General features: G+C 44.6%; 1 protein-coding gene and 1 non-coding gene across 2 annotated transcripts in view; one reads left to right on the forward strand and one right to left on the reverse strand.

The window, feature by feature from the left end:
• Window positions 1-3543: 3543 nt before the first annotated feature.
• Window positions 3544-3649, reverse strand: LOC113882352. Its single transcript, XR_003508361.1, has one exon. It is a non-coding gene; the product is annotated as a U6 spliceosomal RNA (small nuclear RNA).
• Window positions 3650-16766: 13117 nt separating this feature from the next.
• The window catches only part of RAB44 (RAB44, member RAS oncogene family), a 28631-nt gene continuing 21299 nt past the window's right edge, over window positions 16767-24098 (forward strand). Inside the window, exons 1-2 of the mRNA XM_027525086.1 lie at window positions 16767-17014; window positions 23594-23705. Coding sequence (XP_027380887.1) covers window positions 16808-17014; window positions 23594-23705 — 319 coding nt within the window. The 5' untranslated portion in view covers window positions 16767-16807. The remainder of the gene's footprint in view (window positions 17015-23593; window positions 23706-24098) is intronic.

Genomic DNA, 24098 nt, shown 5'->3' on the forward strand with positions numbered 1-24098 from the left:
TTCTCTTCATACCACTTATGGCTATCAGATATTATATTGTATATGGATTTTCCCTATTTTTTTCACTTTTGTATTCTCAGTGCTGGCTCATATTAGACATTCAATAAATATTTGTTGACACAGGCCATAATAGCCATCATCAAAAAAAGTCTACAAACAGTAAATGCTGGAGAGAGTGTGGAGGAAAGGGAACCCTCCTCACTATTGGTAGGAATGTTAATTGGTCCAGTTGCTACAGAGAACAGTATGAAGGGCCCTTAAAAAACTAAAAATAGAACCCCCATGTGACTCACCAGTCCCACTCCTCAGCACTGCCCGGAGAAAACCATAAATCAAAAAGATACACGCACCCCAGTGTTCACTGCAGCACTATTTAAAACAGCCAGAGCATGGGAGCAACCTAGACGTCTGGCAGCAGATAAAGATACGGTACATGTATACAATGGACTATTACTCAGCCACAAAAAGACAAAATCATGCCATCTGCGGCAACGTGGGTGAACCTAGAGATTGTCATACTGAGTGAAGTAAGTCAGACACGGAAAAACAAATATATTGCATAATATGTGGACTCTAAAAAAATGAGTACAAAAAGCCTTATTTACAAAATAGAAGTAGGGTCATAGATATAGAAAGAAAACATGGTTACCAGGGGTGGGATAAATTGGGAGATTGGGATTGACATATACATACTACCATATATGAAATTACCAGTAGTAAGAACCTGTTGTATAGTGTAGGGAACTCTACTCATCCTCTGCAATAGCCTATATGGGAAAAAAGTCTAAAAAAAAAAGAGAGGATATGCATATCTGTATAACGGAATCGCTTCGCTATACACCTGAAACTAACACAGCATTGTAAATCAACTATGTGCCAATAACAATTACAAGAATAAAATTGTGAACAGATTTTTGTTGTATTAAAAATGAATTTTTATTTAGCTCAGTAATGCCATGGAAACTCTGAGTACCAATTTTTCAGCAGTAAGAAGGGAGTGAAAATGATGGTTGGTTGTGAGAGTATGTATTTTTTTAGAACTTAAGTTTATTCATCTTGGAAACTTTTTGTTTTGAAATCATTTCAGACGTACAGAAAAGCTGCAAAAATAGTAGAATCATTCCCATAGAGCCTTCACCAACAATCCCTAAATGTTAACATTTTACCACATTTCCTTCATCACTTTCTCTTTGAATATGTACGAATGATTCTTAAATTTATTTTTGAATGGATATTGTCTAACAAAATAAATGAAACATAAATCTCCCTGTTTGTCCATCACAATACTTCTTTCCAGCCTACCTGTTACCAGCTTCTTGTCTTTTCTGTTAGAAATATCCTATACATTTACAAACATGTATAACTGCGTGTGCATTTATATAGCATAAATTCATCCACACACATGCACTTCTTCATGCAAAACACACTATACTCAGTGTTCTGCACTTCACTTTTTTCATTCAACAGTATCTTCTGAAGGTCATTCCACATCTTCTCAAAGTCTGCCTGGATCTTTCTCGTTGTCCATCATATGCTTACATCAGAACTTATTAAGTATTAATAGTTTCCTGTTGGTGGAAATTTAGGTTGTTCCCAATCTTCTGCTACGACAGACAGTGCTGTAATGAATATCCTTTTATATCGTTATTTTGTACATCGTGCGTAGGACAAATGAGTAGAAGTGAAATTGTTGAGTAAAAGGCTTTTTGCATTTTAAATATTGATAGATATTATCACATTACTTTTCATGAAAGATGTACCAATATATATTCTTACAACTTGTGAAAATGTTTTCCTACATCCTTTATAACAGCATATTATCCCCGTTTTGTTTTGTTTTACCAACTGGTTAACTTAAAATGATATCTCATTATAGCTTTATTTTTTATTTCTTTTATCCTAAGTGAAGATAAACATTCTTCATGTATCTGAAAGCCATTTTATTTCTCACAAATTGTATATTCATAAATGATACCAATTTCTCACATGTATTACTGGTTTTTCATTGATCTATAGGAACTCATGATATATTAATAAAAAGGAAATTAGTTTATTTTCTATGCTACGTGAATACTTTTTCATAGTATGTTTACCTTTTGATTCATCAATGGTGAGGTTTTTTTTTGCCATTCAGTTGTTTTATTTTTTTCTTAAAAAAAATTTATATCTAGTGGATTAGCTCAATCTTTTCTTTTATGGCTTCTAACGCTTTGTAATATGACTGGAAAGGCCTTGAATGCGCCAAGATTAATTTTTAAATTACCCAGTAATTTCTTTTGGCATTTGTTCAAACATACACAAAAGTAGAGAGAAGAAAGGAACCAGCAGTACCCTCAACACTTCAACGGCAATCAGAACAGGGCAGAGTGGGTTCTCTTGTGGCTCAGAAGGTAAAGAATCCGCATGCAATGCAGGAGAACTGGGTTCGATCCCTGGTTTAGGAAGATCCCCTTAAGGAGGGCATGGCAACCACTCCAGTATTCTTGCCTGGAAAATCCCATGGACAGAGGAGCCTGGTGGGCTACAGTTTATGGGGTCTCTAAGAGTGGGATATGACTGAGTGACAAACACTCTCACCTTCAGTCTCATTTCAGCTATGCCCCACCCATTCCTCCATCCCTTGACTATTTTGAAGCAAATTGCAAACAACATATAGTTGTATGAATTTATGTTTATAATTTAAGAAATATAAATGGTATATTTGTAAAGAGGTGCAAAAAATAACAATGGTGAAATTCCAGATAGTTTTGATTTCCCAGTCACTTTGAGTATATTAAACAGTTATCTGCATCAGCAGAGAGTTCTTTTTTTCTATTTAATTTTTTTATTGGAGTATGGTTGATTTACAATGCTGTGTAAGTTTCAGGTGTACAGCAAAATGATTTATACATATGCATATATCCACTCTTTGTTTAGATTCTTTTCCCATATAAGCCATTACAGAGTACTGAGTAGAGTTTCCTGTGCTCTACAGCCATTTCTTATTAGTTATCTATTTTACCTTTAAAAAAATAATTTTGTGTATTTACTTGGCTGTGCTGGGTCTTCATTGCTTCGACGGCTTTCTCTAGTTGTGGCGAGTGGGGGCTACTCTCTAGTTGCGATGCGTGGGCTTCTCATTGCAGTGGCTTCTTTTTTGGAGCACAGACTCTAGCGCATTTGGGCTTCAGTAGTTGCGGTCCGTGGGCTCAGCAGTTTAGGTTCCTGGACTCGAGCACAGGACCAGTAGTTGTGGCTCACAGACTTGGTTGCTCTGAGGAATGTGGGATCTTCCCAGACCAGGGATTGAACCTGTTTCTCCTGCATTGACAGGCAAATTCTTTACCATTGAGCCACTAGGAAAGGCCCTAGTGTATAGCAGTATGTATATGTCAATCCCAATCTCCCGATTTATCCCTTCCCACCTTATCCATTGATAACCATGTTTGTTTCTACATCCCTGTGACTCTACTTCTGTTTTGTAAAAAATGTTCATTTGTACCCTTAAAAAAAAAAGATTTCCATATATAAGAAATATCATATGATATTTGCCTTTCTGTATTAAAAAACATGGAACACTCCATGAATTTGCGTGTCATCCTTGTGCAAGGGCCATGCTAATCTTCTCTGTATCATTCCAACTTTAGTATGTATTGCTGAAGTGAGCACTTAAATGCTTAATTTTTTTTTTTTTTTTTAGCCAGAATGCTTTATTTATTTACTTTGGCTGCGCTGGGTCTTCGTTGCTTTGTTCGAGCTTTCTCTAGTTGTGGTGAGCTGGGGCTACTCTTCGCTGTGGTTCGAGGGTTTCTCGTTGCAGCGGCTTCTCTTGTTGCAGGGCACAGGCTTCAGCAGTTGTAGCACACGGGCTTAGCTGTTCTGCAGCATGTGGAGTCTTCCAGACCAGTGATCAAACCTGTGTCCTCTGCATTAACAGGCAGATTTGTATGCACTTGGCCACCAGGGAAGTCCATGCCTGAACTTTTGATCTGGAATTCTTTTAGAGTTCCCACTTTGTTTTTGGCAGATATTTAGGCCATTCTTCCCACAGTTTATTGACTAAACCATCTTTTCTCTACTAATTTGAAATGCCATCTTTTTTGTGCAATAAATTCCTGTATAAAGTGAGTCTATTCCTTTCTATTCTTTATTTTGTCCCCATAAGTTCATCCATTTATATTCATGCTTCAGTACTGCACAATTGCACTCATCTCACACGCTAGTAAAGTAATGCTCAAAATTCTCCAAGCCAGGCTTCAGCAGTATGTGAACTGTGAAGCTCCAGATGTTCAGGCTGGTTTTAGAAAAGGCAGAAGAACCAGAGATCAAAAATTGGCAACATCTGCTGGATCATTGAAAAAGCAAGAGAGTTTCAGGAAAACATCTATTTCTGCTTTATTGACTATGCCAAAGCCTTTGACTGTGTGGATCACAATAAACTGTGGAAAACTCTGAAAGAGATGGGAATACCAGACCACCTGACCTGCCTCCTGAGAAACCTGTATGTAGGTCAGGAAGCAACAGTTAGAACTGGACATGGAACAACAGACTGGTTCCAAATAGGAAAAGGAGTATGTCAAGGCTGTATATTGTCACCCTGCTTATTAACTTGTATGCAGAGTGCATCATGAGAAATGCTGGGCTAGAGGAAGCACAATCTGGAATCAAGATTGCCAGGAGAAACATCGATAACCTCAGATATGCAGATGACACCACCGTTATGGACGAAAGTGAAGAACTAAAGAGCCTCTTGATGAAAGTGAAAGAGGAGAGTGAAAAAGTTGGCTTAAAGCTCAACATTCAGAAAATGAAGATCATGGCATCTGGTCCCATCACTTCATGGCAAATAGATAGGGAAACAGTGGCTGACTTTATTTTTTGGGCTCCAAAATCACTGCAGATGGTGATTGCAGCCATGAAATTAAGAGACGCTTACTCCTTGGAAGAAAAGTTATGACCAACCTAGATAGCATATTGAAAAGCTGAGACATTACTTTGCCAACAAAGGTCCATCTAGTCAAGGTTATGGTTTTTTCAGTGGTCATGTATGGATGTGAGAGTTGGACTATAAAGAAAGCTGAGCGCCAAAGAATTGATGCTTTTGAACTGTGGTGCTGGAGAAGACTCTTGAGAGTCCCTTGGACTGCAAGGAGATCCAACCAGTCCATCCTAACACCCAGTCCTGGGTGTTCATTGGAAGCACTGATGTTGAAGCTGAAACTCCAATACTTCGGCTGCCTGATGGGAAGAGCTGACTCATCTGAAAAGACCCTGATGCTGGGAAAGATTGAGGGCAGGAGGAGAAGGGGATAACAGAGGATGAGATGGCTGGATGGCATCACTGACTCAATGGACATAAGTTTGGGTGAACTCTGGAAGTTGGTGATGGACAGGGAGGCCTGGTGTGCTGCAATTCATGGGGTTGCAAAGAGTTGGACACGACGGAGTAACTGAACTGAACTGAACCATGCAGTTCAACAGTAAATTCTGGTATTAGGTTAGACTATTCTCTAAAGGTACTTTGGGTGTGGGCCTCCCCTGGATTTCCAAGACATGTTCTGAGGGTGAGGATCTGAGGTAAGGCATGGTGTATACACTTGGCTTTAGCCATAACTGTGCTCTTGAATACTCTGATTGGGATAAGTTGAGGAATCCCTCTGGCAACCAGAGACTCAGGTCCAAGTTCTGACTTCACCGTTGAGAACTGGGTGATCTTACTTTTCTGAGCCTCTGATTACAGGGGTCTCTCCACCAGCTTCAGCTTTCTTCAGTTCCAAGATTTGAGGACTAGGGAGCCTCGGGAGTACCAAGCAAGATTGTGAAAGGATAACCAGTTGGTCACTTCGACAGGAAGTCCCATAGATTAGCACAAGAGATTGGCTTGCCACGGAACGGAAAGAGTGGTTAAGCAAGAAGCAAGACTGTTAACAGTTCCAGAGCTCGTGGTCTCCTGGGGGCAGTTTTTGCCTCATTACCGGGCCCAAGAGGTACGGGGTACATGCACGACTGGGAGCCTCTGAGAGGTGGGAGCGACCCGGAGTTGCAATGCTTCTTTTCTTTGGTGGCGTGAGGATGGGGGAGGGAGCTGTGGTCCCCACCCAGCTGCTGGGATGAGGTGCAAAGGGCTGAGGCTTTTTCTCATGAATCTGGAGCTCTCTGCAGCTAGTGGAAGGCATTTGGGCAGGAGACTTGGATAAATTATCTACCCTCAAATGGTGGTGTGACCCTGGGCAAGTCACCTGGCTTCTCAGAGCCTTGGTTTCTCTTTGAGGTTAGTAGGAGCAAGAGAGAGGATAAATATACTAAGGGGTCTCTTGGATCTGCCGACTTGGACAACCTGAGTTCTGTGACTATCGCTGTTACTTGTAGTTACTGAAGGAGGTGGAGTGAAGCACAGACCCAGGTCCTCACTCCTTTGAAGAGAGGACGATGGAACTGGCGAGGTGCAGGTGCCCTGTTGCAATTCTGCCCTGGTCCCCACAGCACCCTCTTACGAGGCTCTCCACTTCCTGAGGGAAAGCCTGTGGTCCCTGCTCCCTGAGCCGAATCCTACAATGGGGAGCTGATTTCTGGTAGGACTGGGAGCAGGATTCATTAGCCCTCAGGTCTAGCCTCAAACTTTATTTGATTTCTTGGGTGAGGTGGGGAGAGGGCGCAGTGCCGGGGGTGTGTGTGCGGGCATGCGTGCGTTGCTCCCGGGCAGGATGGCATTTCCCAAGGTTACAGGTGTGAGGCTGTGATGACCAGTGAGGGGAATGTGGGGTCTTCCCTGGTGGTCCAGTGGTTAGGACTCTGCGCTTCCTCTGCTGGGGGGCCTGGGATCCTTTCTCGGTCAAGGAACTAAGATCCCACAGGCCCTGCAGTGCAGCTGGAAAAAAAAAAGAAAAGAAGGGGGGGATGTGGCGGAGGAGGGGGCGCTGACAGAGGGATGCCCCTGCTGGCAGACTCAAAGGACTTTGCTCTGAGTGACTCTGAGTGGGCAGGAACCTTGGTACACACCAGAGGTTGTGACAGGTGTCATGTCTGACTGTGAGGGAGTAGTGAGTGTGAGAGCTGACTGTGAGTGAGTGTGTGTGTGTGCATGCATATGCCTGTGTGTATGCACAGGTACACCTTTGTGAGAACTGACTGAAGGATGTTCCCGTTGTTTCTGAGTGCCCATCCCTGGCCTAGATGGGACACAGACTGTTTTTAGGGCACTGTTCTCAGCTGTGAGGGGGAACTCCCTGTCCCTGACTGATGGTGACAGGTATGTTGAGGCGGTGCTGGCCCTAGGGCACCTGCTGCCTTTTAGCCCCGGGACTCCTGACAGGCAAGGAGGGGGCCGCTGAGTGCCATCTGGGCAGAGAAGACTCGACGGGCTCAGAGGGCTGACACTGAGGCCTGAGGCATAGTGGGGACTGGCGAGGTGTCCAGTAGGCGCTGCTTCCTTACACAGTGTCAGGGGACTGGTGGAAATGGGGTGCAGCTCAACTAGGAACTCCCCCACAGGGTGCCAAGAGCATCCCATGTCCTGCGATGTGGCCACAGGGATTCTATTTCAGGATTGTGACTCCCTTCACTTGTGGGAGCCTGGCATCCTCAGTGACATGGCACCCACATCACAGCAGACTCTCCTCCCCAGGGCTTCAGTTCTCGAAGCTTCCACAACAAGAATCTTATCTTTCTGCCTCATGTGTGTTATCTCCATCAACGGAAGTGCACGCGGAACTTGAGTTTCTAAGTCTGACAGCCAGAGCAAAGCCTCCCACTCTGCCCTGTTTCAAAGCCCTGGCCCATCACGACTGCTCCGTCTGGCGTCTGTGATCCACAGAGGTGTCTCATGCCCACCAAGGAGGTGCTTCTCCGAGAAGCGGTCTTAGGGCAAGTCTGTCCTGTGACAAACCCAGAGAGTGGGTCTGGCATCAGGTTTGCTTCCAATGTCATGGCTTGGGCTGGTGGCCTCTGCCTTTCGGAACCCCCTCTCTCAGTTTTCTCACCTGTTGAGTGGCTATAAAATCATATCTGTACAACATCTGACTTTTATGAGACTCCAGTGGAATTTCACCCGCATCCATGCTATCACACCGATGTCATGGGCTATTGTATCCAGTGGTTATCCTATGCCATATTCGGGGCGTAGTTCTGAGTGCTTTACATTGATTACATATTCAACGAATATTTGCTGAGCACTGAGTGTATGCAGGGCACTGTTTTAGGCATTTGAAATAGAGCAGTAAACGGAAGAGGCTTCTATTCAGTAAGAGAAGATGCAAATTTTACAAAATAAATGAATAAAAGACTCTATTCTGGGAAGGTGACAAGTGTTGAGAGAAAGTAAAGCTGGGGACATTCCCTGGTGGTCCAGAGGTTAAGAATTCAAGGTTCCACTTCAGGGAGCATGGGTTCGGTCCCTGGCAAGGGAACTCAGATCCTGCAAACCACGTGGTGAGACCAAAAAAAAAATTAATGATAAAAAAAAGTAAAGCTAAAATGCGAGTTGGGCTCTGCTGGGAATAGGAAGTGGTGTTTCCAGTTCAACTGTCTTATTTCATCTTCACGGCAACCCTGTGTGGGAGACACTAGTCTCATGTCCCAGTGAGGAGAATAAGGCACGGAGATGTTATGTGACTTCCCCATGGTCACATAGCCTGTGAGCGGCAGGGCTCGGAGAGGCAGAGTCTGCCTGACTAGAGCAGTGGGACTGGAAATCACTGCCTCTCTTGGCCTCTTTTTCCACACTTATGGGTCAAGAGGGTGTGATGGACCCTCTTCTGGTACCGATGCTCAGTGAGTGTTTCTTTGATTATAACATACAAGGCCCAAGGCCCAGCCCATTGGAAAGTCGTCGGGTCATGGAGGAAGGAGACCGCCCCCCCCCCTTAGGGGGACGGTGAGTGAGGATGGATGGTGACTTCCAGGTGTGGACAGATGCAGCCCAAGGAGGGGTGTGTATCTCGTCATTGTCTCCAGGGAGAGCTTGGAGGGTGATGTGGTTGTGGAGATACTGATACTAGTGGAAGAACAGTTGGATTTGTGGATGAAATTCTCTATTCTAACTCCTGAAATCTCATTCTTGGCTTGGTTTTTCCTCCTCTGGTTTTTATTTTTATTTTTTGGCCCTGCCCTTCAGCTTGAGAGATTTCAGTTCTTCGACCAGGGACTGAACCTGGGCCCTCGACGGGGAAGGTGCAAAGTCCTAACCCCTGGTTGCTGTCCAGTTGCTCATTTGTGGCGCTCTGCAGCCCCACAGACCGCAGCACACCAGGCTTTCCTGTCCTCCACTATCTCCTGGAGTTTGCTCAAATTCTTCCATTGAGTCGATGATGCCAGCCAACTATCTCATCCTCTGTCATTCACTTCTCCTCATGCACTCAATCTTTCCCAGCATCAGGGTTTTTCCAATGAGTTGGCTCTTCACATCAGGTGGCCAAAGTATTGGAGCTTCAGCTTCAGCAGCAGTCCTTCCAATGAATTCAGGGTTGATTTCCTTTAGGATTGACTGGTTTGATTTCCTTGAAGTCCAAGGGATCTCAAGTGTCTTCTCCAGTATCACAATTCAAAAGTTAACCACTGGACAACCAGGCAATTCCCATCTCCCCTGCTTTTTATTAAGAAAACTTTCAAATCTACAAAAGTTGAGCAAATAGTACAATGAAAGCTATTGGACAGATGGCTCACAATTTGCCCCATTTATTCTCTCTCTACACACACACACACTTATTTCCTCTTAATTTGCTTATGTATTTACACAGAGCCATTTGAAAGTGAAATGCAGACATTATATATACTTCAGCATGAATCCCTTAAAGACAGAGATTCTTCTACATGATCACAACATGTGTCACACCGAAAAACTTTCACATTGCTCAGTGAATATCTGATATAAAGTCCGTATTCAAATTTCCCCAGCTGTCCACAAAATATCCCTTATTCTTACTGTTTTTTTTTTGAAGGAGAATCCAATTAACAATCACATAATATATTTAGGTGTCATTTATTTTTATTCTCTTTCTCTCTGTTTTCTTTTTGGCTGCTCCACTTGGCTTGTGGGATCTTAGTTCCCTGACCAAGGATTGAACCTAGGCCCTTGGAAATGAGAGTGCAGAGTTCTAACCACCAGATGGCCAGAGAATTCCCTATTTTTATTCTCTTGGATATAGAACAGTCCCTCTGCCTTGTTTTTTCTTTTACAACATCAGTATTATTTGAGTCTACTAGTTGTCTACTAGAACATCCCACATTCTGAGGGACAGTGTGAATCAGAAGAGGAAACAGTGAGTAACATGAGGGCATGAGGGTCCAACACATGCCCAGAACAAGGCTGGGCAGCATGAGGGGATCCAGGGTTAAGTCTGGTCTCTTCTGCCCTGGAAGTCACTGCTAAGTTATGTCACCCCCCCCAGAAAGTCTTCCCTGATAGACACTGCTGAGTGAGTTGCTCCTTTTGCAGTGCTCTCACAGCACTTGGCACACAGGTTTGCTGCCCCTTCCACACTGTGCTGTAATTAATCTTGTGTCTTCTTCTGCATGAAGCTGTGTGAGTACCTCCAAGGGAGACCAGGAGTTAGTCCACGCCTATATACGTAAAGGGCCAGGGGCTCCACTTGGGTATGTAGGTTGTGTCCTGCACAAAGGTGCCTGGGCAAACGGGGAGAGAGGGGACTGGACTCCAGCCAACAGTCCGCTTGCCAACCCTTGGGCCCTGGCACTGGGCTGCATCTGCTGGGAGGAAGGAACACTTTTCCTAATTTGCCTGATGGAGCCACACACACCATGGCAGGCTCGGTTCCCACTCTGCCTGCATTCAGTTGGTGTTCAGTAAACAGTGGTCACTTAAATGCATGCTAGGTCTGGGAATGGATGTGCTTGTGATTGTTCTTTGGGGGAAGAAACTCTGATTTGTAACATTGGCTGATTCCCATAGTATAAATTGGTAGAAAAGTTATGACCAACCTAGATAGCATACTGAAAAGCAGAGACATTACTTTGCCAACAAAGTTCTGTCTAGTCAAGGCTATGGTTTTTCCAGTAGTCATGTATGGATTCGAGAGTTGGACTGAGAAGGAGGCTGAGCGCCGAAGAATTGATGCTTTTGAACTGTGGTGTTGGAGAAGACTCTTGAGAGTCCCTTGGACTGCGAGGAGATCCAACCAGCCCATTCTAGAGGAGATCAGCCCTGGGATTTCTTTGGAAGGAATGATGCTGAAGCTGAAACTCCAGTACTTTGGCCACCTCATGCAAAGAGTTGACTCATTAGAAAAGACTCTGATGCTGGGAGGGATTGGGGGCAGGAGGAAAAGGGGACAACAGAGGATGAGATGGCTGGATGGCATCACCAACTCGATGGATGTGAGTTTGAGTGGACTCCGGGAGTTAGTGATGGACAGGGAGGCCTGGCGTGCTGCGATTCATGGGGTCGTAAAGAGTTGGACACGACTGAGAGACTGAACTGAACTGAACTGATGGTATAATTGAGCCCTCCTTTTTGGTGGGTGGGGGCAAGAATACTGGAGTGGGTTGCCATTCCCTTCTCCAGGAGATCTTCCCAACCCAGGAATTGACCCCGGGTCTCCTGTGTTGTAGGCAGACGCTTTACCGTCTGAGCCACCAGGGAAGTCAATGGAATGGGTGAATTTAACTCAGATGACCATTATATCTACTACTATGGGCAGGAATCCCTTAGAAGAAATGGAATAGCCATCATGGTCAACAAAAGAGTCCAAAATGCAGTACTTGGATGCAATCTCAAAAATGACAGAATGATTGATCTCTGTTCATTTCCAAGGCAAACCATTCAATATTATGGTAATCCAAGCCTATGCTCCAACCAGTAACGCTGAAGAAGCTGAAGTTGAACGGTTCTATGAAGACCTACATGACCTTTTAGAACTAACACCCAAAAAAGACATCCTTTTCATTATAGGGGACTGGAATGCAAAAGTAGAAAGTCAAGAAACACCTGGAGTAACAGGCAAATTTGGCCTTGGAGTACGGAATGAAGCAGGGCGAAGACTAATAGAGTTTTGCCAAGAAAATGCACTGGTCATAGCAAACACCCTCTTCCAACAACACAAGAGAAGACTCTACACATGGACATCACCAGATGGTCAACACCGAAATCAAACTGTTATATTCTTTGCAGCCAAAGATGGAGAAGTTCTATACAGTCAGCAAAAACAAGACCAGGAGCTGACTGTGGCTCAGATCATGAACTCCTTAATGCCGAATTCAGACTTAAATTGAAGAAAGTGGAGAAAACCACTAGACCATTCAGGTATGACTTAAATCAAACCCCTTATGATTATACAGTGGAAGTGAGAAATAGATTTAAGGGCCTAGATCTGATAGACAGAGTGCCTGATGAACTATGGATGGAGGTTCGTGACATTGTACAGGAGACAGGGATCAAGACCATCCCCATGGAAAAGAAATGCAAAATGGCTGTCTGGGGAGCCCTTACAAATAGCTGTGAAAAGAAGAGAGGGGAAAAGCAAAGGAGAAAAGGAAAGACATAAGCATCTGAATGCAGAGCTCCAAAGAACAGCAAGAAGAGCTAAGAAAGCCTTCCTCAGCGATTAATGCAAAGAAATAGAGGAAAACAACAGAATGGGAGAGACTAGAGATCTCTTCAAGAAAATTAGAGATACCAAGGGAACATTTCATGCAAAGATGGGCTTGATAAAGGACAGAAATGGTATGGACCTAACAGAAGCAGAAGATATTAAGAAGAGGTGGCAAGAATACACAGGAGAACTGTACAAAAAAGAGCTTCATGACTCAGATAATCATGATGGTGTGATCACTCACCTAGAGCCAGATATCCTGGAATGCGAAGTCAAGTGGGCCTTAGCATCACTACAAACAAAGCTAGTGGAGGTGATGGAATTCCAGTTGAGCTATTTCAAATCCTGAAAGATGATGCTGTGAAAGCACCGCACTCAATATGCCAGCAAATTTGGAAAACTCATCAGTGGCCACAGGACTGGAAAAGGTCAGTTTTCATTCTGATCTCAAAGAAAGGCAATGCCAAAGAATGCTCAAACTACCAGACAGTTGCACTCATCTCACACGCTAGTAAAGTAATACTCAAAATTCTCCAAGCCAGGCTTCAGCAATACGTGAACCGTGAACTTCCAGATGTTCAAGCTGGTTTTAGAAAAGGCAGAGGAACCAGAGATCAAATTGCCAACATCCACTGGATCATGGAAAAAGAAGAGAGTTCCAGAAAAACATCTATTTCTGCTTTATTGACTATGCCAAAGTCTTTGACTGTGTGGATCACAGTAAACTGTGGAAAATTCTGAAAGATGGGAATACCAGACCACCTGACCTGCCTCTTGAGAAACCTGTATGCAGGTCAGGAAGCAACAGTTAGAACTGGACATGGAACAACAGACTGGTTCCAAATAGGAAAAGGAGTATGTCAAGGCTGTATATTGTCACTCTGCTTATTAACTTGTATGCAGAGTACCTCATGAGAAACGCTGGGCTGGAAGAAGCACAAGCTGGAATCAAGATTGCCAGGAGAAATATCAATAACCTCAGATATGCAGATGACACCACCCTTATGGCAGAAAGTGAAGAGGAACTAAAAAGCCTCTTGATGAAAGTGAAAGAGGAGAGTGAAAAAGTTGGCTTAAAGCTCAACATTCAGAAAACGACGATCATGACATCTGATCCCATCACTTCATGGGAAATAGATGGGGAAACAGTGGAAACAGTGTCAGACTTTATATTTTTGGGCTCCAAAATCACTGCAGATGGTGACTGCAGCCATGAAATTAAAAGACACTTTGTCCTTGGAAGGAAAGTTATGACCAATCTAGACAGCATATTAAAAAGCAGAGATATTACTTTGCCAACAAAGGTCTGTCTAGTCAAGGCTATGGTTTTTCCAGTGGTCATGTATGGATGTGAGAGTTGGACTATAAAGAAAGCTGAGCGCCCAAGAATTGATGCTTTTGAACTGTGGTGTTGGAGAAGACTCTTGAGAGTCCCTTGGACTGCAGGAGGTCCACCCAGTCCATCGTAAAGGAGATCAGTCCTGGGTGTTCACTGGAAGGACTGATGCTGAAGCTGAAACTCCAATACTTTGGCCACCTCATGGGAAGAGTTCACTCATTGGAAAAGACCCTGATGCTGGGAGGGATTGGGGGCAGAAGGATAAGGGGACGACAGAGGACGAGATGGTTGGATGACATCACTGACTTGATGGACATGAGTTTGAGTGAACTCCGGGAGTTGGTGATGGACAGGGAGGCCTGGCGTGCTGCGATTCATGGGGTCGCAAAGAGTCAAACACGACTGAGCGACTGAACTGAACTGAACTGAACTGATGGTATAAATACTCCCACAGCAGCTGATCTCAAGCTGCTGAGTTGGGAAGAGAGACTTACAACTGGTTTTCTGCAAGCCCCTAAGATGTGACTCTCGGAGAAGGCAATGGCACCTCACTCCAGTACTCTTGCCTGGCAAATCCCATGGACGGAGGAGCCTGGTAGGCTGCAGCCCATGGGGTCGCTAGGAGTCGGACACGACTGAGAGACTTCACTTTCAGTTTTCACTTTCCTGCATTGGAGAAGGAAATGGCAACCCACTCCAGGTAAGAGCCTGGAGAATCCCAGGGACGGGGGAGCCTGGTGGGCTGCAGTCTCTGGGGTCGCACAGAGTTGGTCACAACTGAAGCGACTTAGCAGCAGCAAGATGTGACTCCAGTATACCACTGCAGTTTGACATCTGTAATCGTTCTATAAAAAACAATTTGTTATTTATTTATTTTATGTTTGGTTGTGCTGAGTGTTTCCTTGCTGCCTGCAGACTTTCTCTAGTTGCGGTGAGCGGGGGCTCCTCTCTAGTTTCGGTGCTCAGCCTTCTCATTGCGGCGGCTTCTCTTGCTGTGGAGCATGGGCTCTAGAGCATGTGGGCTTCAGTAGTTGTGGTGCGTGGGCTCTGTTGTTCCGCGGCACGTAGGATCCTGCTGGACCAGGGATCGAACGTTCCTCTGCATTGGCAGGTGAATTCCTATTCACTGTGCCACCAGGGAAGTCCCTTACATCTGTAATCTCAAAACTGCATCTGCAGCAGACTTTGAAGTCCCTGAGAGAGAGAGAGACAGATAGACAGAGACAGAGAGAAATGGAGAGAAACCAGGTGGACAGAAAAAAGCAGAAAGGGAACAGAAAAAGGCAATAACTGATGGGGAGCCAGTGAGAGACAGAGGCTCGACTTCACTTAAAAGTTTGGGGCCTCCTCAAGAGTGAGGAATTGCTTCATTCAGCTCCTGTGCAACCTATGTAAAGGAACTTGCTTAAGGGGAACCTAGACCGGTGGCCCCAGACTCCTGCCATGAGCCAGTTACCCCTCAGGCAGAGCCTCCCGACCCTTCTACTCTAATTGTCTGTGACCTTTGACTCCAACAAAGCAAGCCCAGAGTGGGTGTGGGGTTCCGCGGCCCCGGTCCCTTCACACACGCTGTTCAAGGCTTCTAAATCCTACCTGCCCTCTTTAGAGCTTTACTCAAGTTTCACCGCCTGCACGAAGCTGCCTATGTGCACGTCAATCCCTTTCCCTCAATACAGCTTTACATGCCCATGACTTACTCCCCCTCAGGCCCCCTCCCTCCCACCAGCATAGGACCTGACTCTTCTCCTTCCAGACTCCAGCCTCCTTCTTTCCTACCTTGAGGCCTCAGCTGGACAAATCCTTATCCATCAAAATCCTTATCAACTGACTTACCTGACCTTCAGTGACAGACAAAAGCACTCCAATGAATGAATTGGACAACCGTTACTTGAGCATCTACTACGTCCTAGGGAGGGATTCCCAGGTGGCGCTAGTAGTAAAGAGCCTGCCTGCCAACGCAGGAGACCTAAGAGACCTGGGTTCGATCCCTGGGTTGGGAAGATCCCCTGGAGGAGGGCACGGCCACCCACTCGGACTTGACTGAAGCGACTTAGCACTGATGAATATGCTGGGGAGCTGGAGCAGTGTGGACTGAGGCACAGGGTGACTTAACATTCACATGCGTGAGTCCAGCACATCATCAGGCCACATAAAGTATGTGCTTGAGGTATGGAGGGGGCTTTAGGGAGGATCTCAGAGGAGGTGGCCTCTAAGGTGAGGGAGGAAGAGGTATCAGCTAGGCAAGGGGGTGGGGGAATGGGGGAGGTTTGGGGCAAAGGGAGGAAGCATGGGCAAGAATCTGGAATTCCAGGAACCGTGGGTAGTTCAGAAAGGTTGACATGGACCATGATGGGATGTGGAAGTGAGGGGGCGAAGGGTGGACACATCTTGAAAAGCCATAAGAGCCACGTGGGGAGCTACTGATTCCCTGGTGCATATGTCAAAGGGGTGGAGAAATGTTGAGGAGGAAAAAGAGGCTGGGGGCCAGCTGAGGCTGGGAGGCGGGGGAGAGGAGGGTGGAGGAGCAGTAGGAGGGATAGCTCAGCTGCTCCTGCTCCTTCAGAGCGAGATCCTGGACCGCCCTGAGTAACCGCCCCAAGTCAAAAAGTAGAACCTAGGAAGGCTGCAGAAGACTTTCCACAGTTGAGCGGAGAATTGAAGGAGATGAGAGTGTGAGGACAGCTCCAGGAAGGGCATTCATTCCAGCCCGAGGGAGCAGAAAGGGCAAAGGCCCCGAGTGAGACGTGTTGGAGGCCACAGGTCGGGGGTGGGGATGATGAGGTCTGAGAGGCCAGCACAGATCAGATCAGCCAGGGCTCCTCCACTGGCCAAGGCAGATTTTCTCCAGGGGTGATGGGGAGTCGTGGGAGAGTTCTGAGCAGGGAGTGAGCGTGTTCAGCAGCCCAGTGCCCCCTCCCCTCTCTGTCCCCAAGGCCAGAGCACCATGGAGAGTGGACTCAGAGTGACCCGGAAAGGACGGAAGCTAGGCTCCAGCCGGCGGCGGCAGATGCGAGAGCCAGCTGATGGCCAGGATGTGCCGGTGGCTCCCGAGCCAGAGTCCTGGACCTCCCAGTCAGCTGAAGAACTGCAGAGCTTTTTCCAGGACTGCGGTGCCGAGGAGAGGGGCTTTGTCACTCGAGAGGATCTGGCGGTGAGTCCAAGGCCCCATCCCATCCCCTGGATCCCTTTGCTTCTCCTTCTGAGACTCCCCTTCCCAGGAAGGCAGACCATCCCTGCTCTTTTCCCTTTCTCTCACCTCAAATTTGCTTTTAGGAAAGGCTAGGGATTTATTTATACTAAGGTAGGAATGATCAGGTTTTGTATTACCCTCTTCCAGAAACACTTGCATTTTAATAAAGGAAAGGTTTTAAGTCAAAGAAAGAACTTGCAGATGGTATAATTCTAAGCCCATTGAGCAGGGAAGTTTATCTTGGGGAGCAGTCAGGGCCCTGGAAATAAAACCCTGTTAATGTCAGCAAACTTCAGTGAAACAGATCAGCCAATGTTGTACATGCCAATAAGGAATCTTCGGCTGTGACCTAGACTGAGATTGGCTGATTTTTTTTGTTTGTTTTTTTCTTCATTTTCTACAAAGGGTCCTGTGTGAGTTGTTGGCATCTCACTGGACCTGCTGTCTCCTCCTGATTTTGTTCCATGCTCTAGACTTTGACCTTTTTCCATCAAAACTGACCCTTCCTATCTGTATTCTACCCTCAGAGCCACAAAAAAGTAGAAATGGCTGATGTTAAGTTATAATTTTCAAAATGGTAAAGAAAAAAGACTTTTGAGTAAACATAAAATCAATACTTATCAAAGATCTAGCTAATTCATCATCATTATTATTATCAGTCAGTGAGGGACTCAGTATGATGTTATGACAGGCTCAAGGAGCATTTGAGAAGCTGCAAGTATTTATGGGAAATTTGGGCTTCCATTGTAGCTCAGTTGGTAAAGAATCTGCCTGCAATGCAGGAAATCCAGGTTTGATTTTGGGTCAGGAAGATCCCCTGGAGAAGGAAATGGCAACCCACTTCAGTATTCTTGCCTGGAGAATCCCCATGGACAGAGGAGCCTGGCAGGCTACAGCCCAGGGGGTCACAAGAGTTGGACACAACTTAGGGACTGAACCACCACCACCATAGGCAATTTGACAGAAGAGTGTTAGGATAAGTTTGCTGAGTTCATTTTTGAAAATGACTAATGTCCTATAGGCCACAAATCTCTGGGGTTGTCTGTACTACTAGACAAACTTATTTTCAATTCTCCTGGACAAAATCTACAAGTTAACAAGTAACTTCAATATGTCGGACTTTTCAAGGTAAATAATGAGATGAACTCAGTGCATTCCTCTTGTCTAGACAAGGCTTGGGTAGTCTTTACTCGCATATAATATTGAAAGGGTGTGCTGTGTACCTTTTCACTTTATTTCCTAGTGTCCAGTAATTTCCTGTGATCATAAATAATCTCCAAAATTTACTCTTGACATAAAAAAGGCTGATCTCATTCGGTTTGGCTTGATCACTTCTGTAGGCTCTGCAAATCTGAAATTTTGAAGTATTGAGCTATTTCAGCTTCTCTCCAGAAGTTTTCATATGGAAGCTTAAGTTGAAATTGTAAAACCTCTGAAATTGGCTTTTCTATCTAGAGTGACCTTCTGTCCCTGTTTGCCTGCACTGGAGGGTTACCTGGGATGTGGGACTTTCAGTATTAAAACTGAGAAAGTCTTGGGCAAACTTAAACCAGCTGGCTTCCCTACTTCTATGGAAACCAAGCACAAGACTCTCTCCACTAGTTTTCACCTACACATGTGAAGGACTTCTCTTCTTGAGGTTCTCAATTTTTCTAAGGTCCCTCTCCTGCCCAAAAGTAACCTTTCACATTACCCGTTTTCAGGCCAGCTTTGCAGGCATTGTGTCCAAGTGGACTTGTCACACCTGATTAAATGAGAATCACCCTTTAAATCAAAATCTGGTTAAACAGTTGATCTATCCAACTGTATCCCAGTAAAAAGGAGGACAGATTCTTACTGAACCTGTTGTAAATAACTATAGTGCCAGAGAAAGGAAGGAGATTCAGGAAAAGTATTGGTTTCTGAGTCAGGAAGGGATCAGTGAGATTCAAATACCACTTAAAATATTAAATTTCAGTTTGAAAGTGAAGTAAAAGTGTTAGTTGCTCACTCATGTCTGACTCTTTGTGACCCCATGGACTGTAGCCCGCCAGGCTCCTCCGTCCATGGGGTTCTCCAGGCAAGAATACTCTAGTGGGTAGTCATTCCCTTCTCTAGGGGATCTTCCTGACCGAGGAATCGAACCCAGGTCTCCTGCATTGCAGGCAGATTCTTTACCATCTAAGTCACCAAGGAAGCCCAAATTTCAGTTTACAAAAGCATACTCTCCTAAACTGGGCTTCCCTGGTGGCTCAGAGGTTAAAGCGTCTGCCTGCAATGTGGGAGACCTGGGTTCAATCCCTGGGTCGGGAAGATCCCCTGGAGAAGGAAATGGCAACCCACTCCAGTATTCTTGTCTGGAGAATCCCATGGACGGAGGAGTCTGGTGGGCTACAGTCCACGGGGTTGCAAAGAGTTGGACACGACTGAGCGACTTCACTTCACTTCACTTCAAGAAGCCAGAGAGAGGACTTCCTCATAATATCCATAAAAGTAAAACAATAAAAAATAGTACTGGCGCTTCTTTGGTGGTCCAGTGGTTAAGAATCCACCTTGCAATGCAGGGGGTGCAGGTTCCATCCCTGGTTGGGGCATTAGATCCCACATGTCGAACGGAAACTAAGCCAGAGTGCCGCAACTAATGAGCTTGTGCACCATAACTTGAGAGTCCAAGTGCCGTAACTAAGACCCAATCCAGCCAAATAAACAAAACAATAGTGATAACCATACCAACTATATTCCCAGCAAATAACCGTAACTCAATTTTCTTCAACCATCGATTTAGTTCCATGGATTAATTCTTGATCTACTGGATCTTGGGTAAGCTTCTGGACTGAAAAGAGTTCTAGCAACTGTAATCCACTGGCTCAGTCTGAAGGTTGGCTACTGTCAGCTTAGAACCCTGTACCCAAGCGAAGCAGCAATAGTTAGCAGAACCTGGTACAGTCCTTTTCCACATGGCTTTGACGCTGCACTTTGTGGAAGACACAAACTGAGCTGGTTTGTAACCAAGCCTTCAGGGTAGGTTGGAAAGGGTAGGAAAGCAGAAATGTGCTTAGTAATGAGACTCAAAGCCTGTGGCTTTTTTTTTTTTTTTTTGCATTTTTTGTTGGCGTAGAGTTGCTTTACCACGTTATATTAGTTACTGCTGTACAACTTCGTAAATCAGTCAATGTATACTTACATCCCCTCCCTCTTGAGCTTCCCTCCCACCCACCCATTCCACCCCTCTAGGTCATCACAGAGCAGCAAGTGGAGCTCCCTGTGCTATATAGCAGCTTCCCGCTACCTTTTTACAGTAGCCTAATACTGTCAGAATGGAAGAGAGTAAAATAGTCTGTTGGGATACAGTATATAACTATTTCATGAAGTTTGATCAGTATTTCCCCTAAAGAACATAGTTTGCATAGCAAAGACATTGAGAAATCTCTAGGGCCTTTCCCTAAAGCATGCAGTTTATGAAGTATTTATACAAAGGCTTTTTACCTATGTAAACTTAGCCTAGGAAAGGCTGGATATCTCTTCTGATCTGACAGTTCTTCCCATGATGCTCTTATAATAGTGATGAGGTATTTAACAAATAAAGAGAATGATATCTTGACATTTTTATTTTTTCTTCTAAATTTAGAATCTGATGTTGGGAAGGCAAACCCAAAGAGGTATCAGAGAAGGTAGGGCACTAGATTAAGATACAATCATGGGATCCTGAGAAATAGTATTTGGTTTCCTATATAATCAGTGACAATAAAATAAAGCATTTTGAAATAAACATAGAAGAAGACAACACTTTTGCTGTTTAGTCTCTAAGTTGTGTCTGACTCTTTGTGACTCCCTGGACTGTAGCCCGCCAGATGCCTTTGTCCATGGGATTTCCCAGCCAAGAATACTGGAGTGGGTTGCCGTATCTTGCTGCAGGGCATCTCCTACCTTGGCAGGAGGATTCTTTACTGCTGGGCCACCAGGGAAGTTCAACTCTATAAGAAGGCAATACTATTGCAAGGTTATTTAGCTCTTTTATATGGACAGTGGCTTTACTTTCTGTTTTTATGAAAATGAAAACACAACTGAGCCAAAACAAAGCAGAGAAAATTGTTCTGCTGAGACACGGAAACAGTTATCTGGGCAACTTACACGGAAGACTAATAGTAACCCTCCTTTAACCCTTGCATGGAGCTCTGAGACCAGTTTATCATTTTCATAGAGATGGAGCCAAATTCTAGTTTTGCATGAATATAACATGTGGCAGTCAAAGTTTCACAAGTTTTATATCTTTAATTATAAACGCATCAAAACTGAGCCAAATTTGTCAAGATGTTAACATAAACTTTATAGCTTATTTTCAGACTCAGGTATTATAAAATCAAGACAAATAAGATTCCCTTTCAACAAACCCTCTACAATCCCCTATATCCATTCAGATTTTGCCAGATACTTTAAAACAAAACCACCTCCTTTATCTCCTGGAGCAAAAGCACATCCCATTTTCCTTGCAGACACAGTTGTTCTTCTGCTACTCCTGTTTCTAGTATCAAGTAAAACATTGTAGTGATTATAACTTTTAACAAAGTAATCAGCTTTTATTTCCCAGAAAAAAATTGATGGGTAAAAAACTGAGAACTGTCTTGGACAGCATTTTAGTGAACAGCAAAGCTCACAAATACACATAACACAACTTTCTACAGTCGTGCATATGCCTTGCACAGCTTTAAAAAATTGTGACAGAATATACATAACATAAAATTTGCCATAGAATGTATCCTTGTATTATATTAACATAAGTTATGGGAAACACAGACTGCTATTATTTATCTTTTGCAAACAAAAATTATTAAACCAATCTAATTGATCAAAGATTCACCTTAATTATCTGAACCCGGCTCCTTAAAAGTTTTCTGAGTTAGCTAGTTCTCATAAGAAGAACTTTTTTTTTTTTTAAGTCCAGCACATTTAAAGCCTTAGAAGTTTGGTTTCATTATTTTCTGTGACTTTGAGGGCCATTAGATTTATATAGACACTTTTTTGTCTCTACAAACCAATCCACCCAGAGCCCCTGTAAGGGATGTAGTACTCTAAATCATTAATACCCAGGTATAGAAAAATGCTCACACTGACAATGAGAGTTAAGGGCCTTTCTGAATTACAGTCTGGTTTCTTTTCTACAACTCCAACCACAGTTCAAAAGTAAACACAGAAACACAAAAACTTCAGTTCAGATTTCAAAGAGCTATTCTCCTCCCCAGTGGGCACAAAATTCTTAACCGATTTGAGGTCATTCACAGAAAAACAAACACACCACCACCACCAACAAAAGATTAGCAAACCAGATTTTCCACTGTGTCTCAACCGACAGACACGAGGTCTCCATCATGTATCCCATGGAGATCTCCACATGGTCAGTCCGTAAAACAGAATTCCCCATCATGGCTACGGCTAAAACCAAAAGCAGAAAATCTGTAAAATCAAATACATAAAAACTGGAGAAACAGAATCAGCAAGCAAAGTTCTATCACACTTGGGATTCCCTTCAAGAGCCAAGGAAAGAAGTGCCCAGGACTTCCCTGATGATCCAGGGGCTAAGACTCCATGCTCCCAGTGCAGGGGGCCTGGGTTCCATTCCTGGTCAGGGACTAGATCCCATACGCTACAACTAAGACCCAGCACAGCCAAACAAATAAGTTAAAAAAAAAAAAAAATATATATATATATATAAAGTGCCTGTGTTCCCAGAGCCCATTTAGGGCTTTTCTAGCAACACAGTTTACTGGGTTATGACAGCCGAGTCCACTGGGGCATCTCCATGGAACCTCCAAAACTGCTAAAGCAGAATTTCCAAGAAGATAAAATCATGACCCTTAGACAAAAATAAAATGAATCTATACCAGAGATTTTATTTAACTCATTTATTAATGGGAGATGTTCTGAATGGTTGAAAGAGCATTTGAAAAGCGGGATAACTTAACAGAGAAATGTTACAATCAGGTTGTTGAGGTAGGTTGCTTAAAGCTGGTTAATGAACAACAGGTCATAAATCTTTGGGATTATCTTGTTCCATCAGGCAAAAGTTATTTACACCTCTCTTGAACAGAATCTACAAGTTAACATGTGACTTTATTTAGTCTGGGATCTCTAATCAGTACCATGAGACAAAGTGCGTTCATAGAATCTAGAAGATGCTTGGGTGGCCTTGGCCTCTGTAGAATACCAAAAGGGTGTGCTGTCCACTTTGGGGACTTACTTTCCAGTGTTAGGTAATTTTCAAATAGTGATAAACACGTGGGAAAGATTGGCTACTGTCCTTTATTACAGTCCTAACAGGATGAGACTCAGAAGAGGTAGGTTTTGATGCTGGATGAAGGAATAGAAAAACTGAGGATGAAGTTCAAGGCTCTGCTAGAGTCCAAGAGACTCAAGGACCGGTCTTGAGGTCAGGTTGAAGGTTGGACTCCGAAAATGGGGAGAGGGGAGGTGGGGGTGGCTGAAAATAAACACCTCTCCTTTTCTGAGAGTGGCCCAGAGCCTCCCCTGGTAGGAACATCACCCAACTTACCTCTGTCCTTGCAGGCAGCCAAGTTCAGCTTCCTGAGCAGCGAGGATGAGCTGGAGATGATCTTTGACTGGGTGGATGTGGAGCGGAAGGGACGCCTCTCCCTTGAAGAGTTCAGCTCCGGGCTCAGTATGTCTGTCCTGGGAGGGCCTCCCGAGGGGTGTGCCAAGCACGAGGCGAGGCTGAGCAGACAGGAAAGGTTGCAGTGACCCATCACAGAACCTTCACGACACCCCTGAGGGCAGTTCTGGGTGTGGATGACATATGAATGACCGCAGAGATGAGAATGCTAAGCCTCTCATGGGAGGCTCTCAACTGAGTGGGAAGCCAGTTGGTTCAAGGCAGAGCTGAGACTTAAGACTCTAGCCCAGGAGACCTCACTTCCTTTCGAACAAGAGCAAATCATTGCTAGGGGTGGGCGGGGTGTCCCCTGAGCATTCCCCTCCTCCATGGAGGCCTCCAGGATTGCTTTCAGATGCCTCCCTTGTCTTCTCCCCAGTAAAAGCTTTCCCTTGAGCGGGA

This window comes from Bos indicus x Bos taurus, chromosome 23 (assembly GCF_003369695.1).
Source record: "Bos indicus x Bos taurus breed Angus x Brahman F1 hybrid chromosome 23, Bos_hybrid_MaternalHap_v2.0, whole genome shotgun sequence".
In the NCBI taxonomy this organism is placed as follows: Eukaryota; Metazoa; Chordata; class Mammalia; order Artiodactyla; family Bovidae; genus Bos; species Bos indicus x Bos taurus.